At 33.3% G+C, this 10,000-nt stretch overlaps 2 protein-coding genes across 2 annotated transcripts in view; one reads left to right on the forward strand and one right to left on the reverse strand.

Moving 5' to 3' along the window:
• The window catches only part of LOC137631705 (uncharacterized), a 550,730-nt gene that overhangs the window by 284,741 nt on the left and 255,989 nt on the right, over positions 1–10,000 (forward strand). The gene's annotated exons all lie outside the window — the stretch shown is intronic.
• The window catches only part of LOC137631704 (CWF19-like protein 2), an 18,579-nt gene that overhangs the window by 2,544 nt on the left and 6,035 nt on the right, over positions 1–10,000 (reverse strand). Inside the window, exon 2 of the mRNA XM_068363581.1 lies at positions 213–375. Coding sequence (XP_068219682.1) covers positions 213–375 — 163 coding nt within the window. The remainder of the gene's footprint in view (positions 1–212; positions 376–10,000) is intronic.

Here is a 10,000-nt window from a genome sequence, read left to right on the forward strand (position 1 = left end):
CTCTCTATGCATGCTTTCTGTTAATACGATCTTGTAATATGTATCAATTTCCAAGGTATTCTCAAACTTATTCCTCCTGTCAAAGATGGAAGACATCAACAAAATAGCACATCTCTCCCTCTCTCTCTCTCTCTCTCTCTCTCTCTCTCTCTCTGAAGATCTGAGAGATGAAAGTTTGTTTATTTCCGAGTGTTCATGCCTTGTCTGTTTACCCATGTGCTGTGTGGGTTGGGTTGTCGAGGATTCGATTGGAACCCAACTGACTAGACGACGTCGCCTTTTTAACTGGCTGATCGCTTGCTTCGATTTTTTTCTTCTTCTTCTTTTTCTTCTTCCTCTTCTTCTTCTTCTTCTTCTTCTTCTTCTTCTTCTGATCTTTTTACATAGAATCACTCTCACGTCTCACTTGGTTTCATTTGTTATTGTTTTGTTTCTTTGTTTCCTGATTTGCAGTGCTAATTTGTTCTTGTTTTTATTCCGTTTGTATGAATGTATAAACGCACGTAAACGAAAGATATATATATATATATATATATATATATATATATATATATATATATATATGTATATATATATATATGTATATATATATATTTATATAAATAATATAATATAATATAGTATACTGTATATATATATATATATATATATGTATGTACATACATACATACATACATACATACATACATACATACGTCTGTAAAATCTAATATAAGTGATTACTTTAGTAATAAACTCCCTTGTAATGATAAATTTCCCTTGTTATCTACGTAAGAAAGGTGGGGGGGATGATCGTCCCCTCTTTTGCCCATCACACACACACACACTACTCTTCTTCCCTAATACTTTCTTAAGTGACTTTTGGAGCCCTAACTTTAATGTGCAGAGTTGGCACTGACTCCACACGTGTTCCGCTCAACCACCCTCGCAAACTCTCAGAAAACAAATGCAAACTGACATGCGTGCTAACTTTACATATCTGCTGTAGTTAAGTTCTTACGTGTACAATGGCACGTCCTATGTATCTATCTAGCCATCTATCTATCTATCTATTTATCTATCTATCTAAATATCTATCTACCTACAGTCTCCCACAAATTGCCCAAAATGTCGTGTGGTAGTTAGGAAATGGTGAGAGAGTGGTAAGGGTTGAATCTGAGTATATGTATATCTATCTTAACATTAAGCCGAGGGGCTCTAACAGGGAAAATAGCCTAGCGAGGAAAGGAAACAAGGAAAAAATAAAATATTTATATATCTATCTATCTATATATCTATCTATCTATCTATCTATTTAAATATCTATGTATCTACCTACCTATCTATACATTTCTCTTATTATTATTGTTATTACTAGCTAAGCTACTATCCTAGTTGGTAAAGCAGGTTGCTATAAACCCAAGGGCTCCAACAGGGAAAAATAGCTTAGTAAGGAAAGGAAATAAGGAAATAAATAAACTACAAGAGAAGTAATGAATAATTGAAATAAGATATTTCAAGAACAGCAACAATGTTAAAATAAATTGTTTATATATAAACAATGAAAAACTAAAAAAAAAAAAAAAACTAGAAGAGAAATCTAACTGAATTTTTTTTTTTTAAATGATGACAATAAAATATCAAAAGGGTCTTCTTAAATATGTATGATGGTGCCTAAGGGAGACAGAGCATGGGACCCCATTAAACATGGCGGGCAGCTGCCGCTAAGAGGGGAGACAGTTCCCTATGTTTATTCATACCCTTCTCGCGGAGCTGCCAATAGAGAGAGGCTGCCAGGGGTGTGCTGCCCACTGACTCCGTTAAACCGTCTCGAGTTCTGGGAGAGATTTTTGTTTTATGCCAAGCTTTGTTTTAGTTGGGGATTTTGTATCCTTTTTTTTTTTTCTTTTTATTCTGAGAAGGGGTTGAAAAATTATTTTCTTACTTCAAAATAATATATGGCAGATATTTTCTTTTTTTATTTTATTCTATTTTACATAAATCATCTGTCAAAAATATGCAGAATTGTTTGTTATTTTATCATAATTGATGTACAATGAAATAGAAATCACTCGAAGTGGTTGAAAAATTATTTTCTTACTTCAAAATAATATATGGCAGATTTTTTCTTTTTTATTTTATTCTATTTTACAGAAACCATCTATCAAAAAGATGGAGAATTGTTTATTTTATCATAATTGATATACACTGAAATAGAAATTCCTGTCAGTAACAGTTTTTTGCATGTATGTTAATGCATTAGTAAACATAAATTATATATTATCTCAGTATTTATTAATTGGTTCAGTGGATTTTTTACTTTGTCTATTATCAAATTTATTTATGTCTTGTCTTTTATAACTACTTATTTTATAATGAAGGTTTATAATGAAATTAGTTGAATTATGTAGTTTAATTTTATTTACTTAATTAAAAAAAAACTTCAGGAAAATATCTCTTCACACCTTAAACCTGTCTTCACTGATCCTTTTTTTCTTGAAGTCACATTCCAGATCGAAATAGAAATACCAATAAATACAGTTGTATTCATGATGATAGTGATAGTGTATATGTAAGTAAATTGCATTCAGTTTATATATTCCAAAGTAACATGTTTGAAGCAATTCCTCATATAAGTAATTTTCTTAGGAAAACAGTGAAGTTTTTAAACTCGTTGATCACACACACACACACACACACACACACACATATATATATATATATATAATATATATATATATATATATATAATGTTTGTATATATATATATATATATATATATATATATATATATATATGTATATACATGTGTATATATATATATATATATATAGTGTGTGTGTGTGTGTATGTACACAGTATATACAGTATATATATATATATATATGTATATATATATATTACGTACACACACACACATATATATATAATATATATAATTAACATTAAAATTATCACAATACCGTGTTCAATAGCGATATATCTCTACCTCACATTGATTGGGATCGAACCCAAGTCACTTCAAATGAAATGCGAGGTCTCGCCATCAGTCATACTAGCAGAGGGCAAAAAAGAAGCTGGAGCCCAGTGTTAATTGCTCTCAAGTATTTACCTGGTGAGACAACAGGTATGTAAGGCAGTTTTCTCGTCAGGTAAATCCTGAAGAGAAGCTAGCATTTAAGAGTCCCACTTCTATTAGGGCTTCTGCTGGCATGATTGATAGCGTTCTTGCTTTTCCTTTGAAGGGACTACGGTTCGATCCTAGTGTGAGGTAAACACACACACATAAATATATATATATATATATATATATAATATATAATATATACACAGTATATATATACTTATATAATTTATATATACTGTATATATATAAATATATATATATATATATATATATATATATATATATATATATATATATATATGATGTTAAATACCGAATCATAAATGACGCACCGAGCATATAAATAAGACTTTTTAACATTAGTTATATGGTACACATACCTATTAAGTCTCATGAGCACTACGCCAAATCTTTTTCCTTATACCCTGCACTAAATTTGCTTCCCATCATGCACGCAGTCTCAATCATCCACGATAGGTGTTTTTAATCTGGATTTTTCCCTATGCCCATTATATTATTTCTTTAAGTAACTGCGCACTTACTGTCCATATCACTTACCTTTGCATTTAAATCACATACCACTACCAGCCTCATCTATTCTTCAAACACAGTTAGGTACAGATGTAGACGCCCTCATAACTGTAATTTTTCTCGCTTTTTTATATCCATACTCAATGGACACTCAGTATTATAAGTTTTTCTCTTGCCACTTTTTGTTATACCAATGCAATCTCTAAACTCACATATTGGCTTTCTTTCAAATATCTGCAAGGCCCCCAAATATTCATTAGTACTACCATTTCCCTAACGTTGTACTTTCAGCTACCCAAGAGAATAATTCTTTGTCCTTCCAATTCCTGCGCACCCTACCCTTTCACCCTTTTCCTGCTGATGGCCTAAACATGCAACTTTTTCAGTTTGATGTCATCAGCTATAATGACATTTATTTTTCTACGTGCTACATCCAGACATAATAATAAAAATTTCCATTTATTTATTTTTCATTTTTTGGAATATCAATGCTGGGTCTTCGGCTTCATGGCCCTGTCATTATGAATTAGATGGGACTATGAATATCAGACATTAGGTCAGACATCAAAACGAGTTAGGTCATTCAGGTCTATCATGAATATACTGTAAAAAGGTTAGAATAAAGTTACTTTATCAAGGGGTTAACTGCCGCACTGTAATTGTCCAGGGGGCTGCTTTCTTCTTGGTAGGGGTAGAAGAGACTTTTTAGCTATGATAAGCAGCTCTTTCTAAAAGAAGGTTACTCCAAAATCAAAACTTTTGTTCTCTAGTCGTGGGTAGTGCCATATCCCTTGTCTTGGGTTAGAGTTCTCTTGCTTGAAGGTACACTCAGGTACACATTTCTGTCTGTTTTCTTATTTTCTATTCTCACTGGGTTATTATCCCTGTTGGGTCCCTTGGGCTTATAGCATCTTGCTTTTCCATCTAGGTTGTAGCTTAGCTAATAATAATAATAATAATAATAATAATAATAATAATAATAATCCATGCATCCCACATAACTGAAAGCATGGCTCTCTCTCTCTCTCCAGCAGTGGGTTCATAACTTATGCCAAGTAATTTTTCTGCTTCTGGAATACATCCCAAGCAACTGGAATTTCTTTGGTCAGTAATATCAATATTGTGTAAGCATTTCATTCTCAAAGGGATATACAAACCCATCACTAGACGCTCCATTTCCATATTATACAGTGTAGGCTAACATATCGAACGTCAGCAGCACTTTCCTAGGGCAGAAATGTCTGTGCAATGTTGTTAACAGGGTTTGATCTAGGCTCCCTTAGGTGAAAGTTTCCGGTGAAACCAGCTAAAACATATGTATACGAGCATGTGGGTGGTTTTGTTTATTTGCATTTTGTGGTATGTTTAAAGTGAAAACGATATCAATTTTCATTTCAGAGAGAGTCAAAAATAACTATTGAATATTTTCTTCAAGTAAATAACTGTTTTTTCTGCTTTTTACGGGCTGCCTATTGAATAAAAAATATATTTAATCGGAGTTCCTATATATTCAGAGCTTTATTTGATTGCTTTTTAAGCGTGAGTATATTTCTAATACGTATTCATTAATTTAAACATATCCAAAATTTTTGTGATAACGAATACATTACCCATATTACAATCATCTCGATGGACTTTTTTTTTTATCTTTTTATTAAAAAGTTAAATTACATATTCTTGACAATCACAATATTTACAGTATAATCACATTTAATTGCATTTTTCTATAAACAAATCCATCTAATTTAACAATTTACAACATCACACATCTTGATTTTAATTTTTAGTCACTCAGAAACAATAATTTATATACTTTTTGGTGAACATTTTATTCATTCTTACTTTATAGATATTCTTCAAAAGCCACCGATCATATTGAAATTTATCTCGATGAACTAATAAAAGGACAAACGTAATATTCAGTGAATTCCGAACAATAATGCCTTAAAATCAGTGGAATAAAGTCTAGTTAACCATCTCTCCTTAAGGGGTAAACCTCATTCAGATATTTCAAGACCAGTTTTTTTGGTACAACTTTGGTCTGCGTAAACGTCGCAGTCCCGGCCTGACGACATTACTTTACCGTAAGAACTAATAAAGCCTCCACACCTCCACCCTCTCGAAGCATCACCTCTGCACTAACTACCTCTTTCGGCCATTCATTAGCAAAAGTCCCTCGCAAACTACCACCTGTCACTCCTTGCTAGTTAGCAAGGTTAATGGACAGCAGCCTCCCTCCGCTGCTTAGGGAACCCATATACACAGTTACACACCTCAAAGTGTTTCTTGGTTCTAGGGAAAGTTTCACATTCGTATACATCTCAGAGCTTCATGTTTTTTTTTTTTTGTTATAAAACATGCGTTGTTTTATGTTTTTCTCTTTGCAGTTAGTATGTTTGTGTGTGTATATAAATTAAGTAGTAGGTTAGCCAGGGCACCAACCACCTGTTGAGATTCTACCGCTAGAGAGTTATGGGGCCCTGTGACTTGGCAGACGGTACTACATTGGACCCTTCTCTTTGGTTGCGTTCACTTTCCCTTTGCTTACACATACACCGAATAGTCTGGCCTGTTCTTCACATATTCTCCTCTGTCATTATACACCTGACAACACTGAGATTACTAAACAATTCTTCTTCATCCAAGGGGTTAACTACTGCACTGTAATTGTTCTGTGGTTATTTTCCTCTTGGTAAGGGTAAAAGAGACTTTTTAGCCATGTTAGACAGCTCTTCCAGGAGAAGGACACTCCAAAATTAAACCATTGTTCTCTAGTCTTGGGTAATACCATAGCCTCTGTACCATGGTCTTCCGCAGTCTTGGGTTAGAGTTCTCTTGCTTGAGGGTATACTCAGCACACTATTCTATCTTATTTCTCTTCCTCTTGTTTTGTCAAGTTTTTATAGTTTATGTAGGAAAATTTTATTTTAATGTCATTGTTCTTAAAATATTTTATTTTTCCTTCATTCCTTTCCTCACCGGGCTATTTTCCCTGTTGGGGCCTTGGGCTTATAGCAACCTGCTTTTCCAACTAGGGTTGAAGCTTAGCAAATAATAATAATAATAATAATAATAATAATAATAATAATAATAATAATAATAACGAGTGCGACAGTCTCCCTCTCTTACTGGATTTACTGTTGTCTATATTCTATAATAAAAGCTAAGAGTTTCTGATTATATGGTTGAAATGAGCGACAGTTAAACTGACAGGCTTCAAGCAACATTCCAAGATGATTAGAAATGCGTGACACTTGAAAAAAGTTCGCAAATGCGTATCACATTACTACAATTCAGAATCCGATGCGTGTTTTGTATATTCATTACTTAGATATTTACAATTGCCGTGTTCTGATACTCGAAAAAATATTCTATATTATTATTATTATTATTATTTGCTAAGCTACAACCCTAGCTGGAAAAGCAAAATGCTATAAGCCCAGGGGCCCCAACAGGGAAAATAGCCCAGTAAGGAAAGGAAAGAAGGAAAAATAAAATATTTTAAGAAGAGTAACATTAAAATAAATATTTCCTATATAAACTATGAAAACTTTAACAAAACAAGAGGAAGAGAAATTAAATAGAATAGTGTGCCTGAGTGTACCCTCAAGCAAGAGAACTCTAACCCAAGACAGTGGAAGACCATGGTACAGAGGCTATGGCACTACCCAAGACTAGAGAACAATGGTTTGATTTTGGAGTGTCCTTCTCCTAGAAGAGCTGCTTACCATAGCTAAAGAGTCTCTTCTACCCTTACTAAGAGGAAAGTAGCCACAGAACAAATATAAGTGTACTTTTTCTATAATTTAATTCCTACACTAAAAACCTAGACAGAACACCAGCACATTGGGAAGCCCTCATCTTAGTGTCACTGACCATTTTATATTGATTTATTTCATGTACCTTTGGATATTATTTACTATCTTTCAAATATCCTTAGTCCTGAAAAGGAGTTAAGGTTTCTTTCAATAACGATAATACATAACGTTAAATTTAAATTGGAATAATTTTTTATTAGAGGGAGGATTCAGGATATTTTTGGTTTAAATATTTTATAAAACAGAAGTAGTGGGTTGAATACCCTTTGTTCATCGATGGTTTATATAATTAGGATAAATTTTTTGCTAGTAAGCTCCCAGGAATTGGCACTTGAAGACCCTTTAGATAACAGATGGCAGAGAGAGAGAGAGAGAGAGAGAGAGAGAGAGAGAGAGAGAGAGAGAGAGAGAGAGAGAGATTTGTTGGTGCTGAAATGGGTTGCATTAATTCATTAAGTAATAAGACAGGAAAGTGATAGAGACATTGTAACTACATTGAGTTTTGTCACAGATTCTTAGATGTCTCAGAGTTTATAATGATAGACTGACTGAACTGATATTTTTGACAGATAAGGCAGACATCGTCTCCTGTACCGAAATAAGAATTAAAAGGGACAATTTTGCCATTGGTATGCAGATATGCTTTAAGGGACAAATTTTAACTTAGGGATTATTTTTATTTTATAACATATGAAAGAAATTTTTTTTTTAAATGTAAATGTGCAATTTTTTTTTTTTTAAATTTAAATCTGTAGTTTATAGTGCTTAGTTTAAGACTCACGTTACTAAGAAGAAGTTAATTTAAAAAGACAGGGCGAGATTTTGTTAATAGAACGAAAGTGAGATTTAAAATTGTGTTTTTCCTTAGGACTTCATGTGTCATGGGAAGAGAGAGAGAGAGAGAGAGAGAGAGAGAGAGAGGAGAAGAGAGAGAGAGAGAGAGAGAGAGAGAGAGAGAGACTCTGATGTATAAGGACGATTCGCAAATATTTATTAGATGATACATGAAAATAAAAATCTTCTAATTATACAATAAATTTTGATACTCAGTAAAGGGAAATATTAGTTTAGTTCGTGATCTACTTATCTGGTTCCACTCCACACTTTCGGCGCTCTGATAAAGTTTGTGAAGATTAACATAAATATAACTATCGATCAAGATAGTAAGGATTCATGTAAATACGATTATCAATCAAGATAAAAAAGGCTTCTAATACATTGCTCCTTATCTCGTCTTCGTTTTCATCTCGAGGAAATCATTCCTTTTCCTAGATGTTTACTGAGCATTAGGATGAAGTTGCTCAAGAGAAGGAACATAAATTTAATTATTTTAAAGCGAATAAACTCATATTTATGGGACACGAGGCCGAAATCAAAGCATGATGAACGTGGGGAGAGAAACTCACGCCTAATTATAGTGGAACCTAAAACTGAGAGAGAGAGAGAGAGAGAGGAGAGAGAGAGAGAGAGAGAGAGAGAGAGAGAGAGAGAGAGAGATAAGAATGCTATTTTATTGATGTCTTCCACCTTAGACAAGAGAAATAAGTTAGAGAATTCTTATGAAGTTAATACATAGTGCAAGATCCTATTGAAAGAATGTATGTTAGTGTCTGAGAGAGAGAGAGAGAGAGAGAGAGAGAGAGAGAGAGAGAGAGAGAGAGAGCGAGAGAGAGATAAGAATGCTATTTTATTGATGTCTTCCACCTTAGACAAGAGAAATAAGTTAGAGAATTCTGATGAAGTTAATACATATTTCAAGATCATATTTAAAGAAAGTATGTTAGTGTCTCAGAGAGAGAGAGAGAGAGAGACATAAAATGCTATTTTGTTGATATCTTCCACCTTAGACAAGAGAAATAAGTTAGAGAATACTTATGAAGTTAATACATAGTTTAAGATCATATTTAAAGAAAGTATGTTAGTGTCTCAGAGACAGAGAGAGAGAGAGAGAGAGAGAGAGAGAGAGAGAGAGAGAGAGAGAGAGAGAGAGAGAGAGAGAGAGATAAAATGCTATTTTTTATGTCTTCCACCTTACACAAGAGGAATGATTTAGAGAATACCAATGAATTTTATATATAGTACAAGATCGTATTTAAAGAAAATATGTTAGCGTCTCAGAGAGAGAGAGAGAGAGAGAGAGAGAGAGGAGAGAGAGAGAGAGAGAGAGAGAGATAAAATGCTATTTTGTTAATGTCTTCCACTTTAGACAAGAGGAATAAGTCAGATAATAACTATGAACTTGATACATAATACACGATCGTATTTAAAGAAAGTATGTTAGTATCAGAGAGAGAGAGAGAGAGAGAGAGAGAGAGAGAGAGAGAGAGAGAGAGAGAGAGAGAGAGAGATAAAATGCCATTTTTTTTATTTATATCTTCCACCTCAGACGAGAATAATTTAAAGAATACCTAGGAACTTATTAAATAGTACAAGATCGTATTGAAATAAGATGTCAGTATCTGAGAGATCGTATTGAAATAAGATGTCAGTATCTCAGAGAGAGAGAGAGAGAGAGAGAGAGAGAGAGAGAGAGAGAGAGAGAGAG

This window comes from Palaemon carinicauda, chromosome 40, assembly GCF_036898095.1.
Source record: "Palaemon carinicauda isolate YSFRI2023 chromosome 40, ASM3689809v2, whole genome shotgun sequence".
Taxonomy (NCBI): domain Eukaryota; kingdom Metazoa; phylum Arthropoda; class Malacostraca; order Decapoda; family Palaemonidae; genus Palaemon; species Palaemon carinicauda.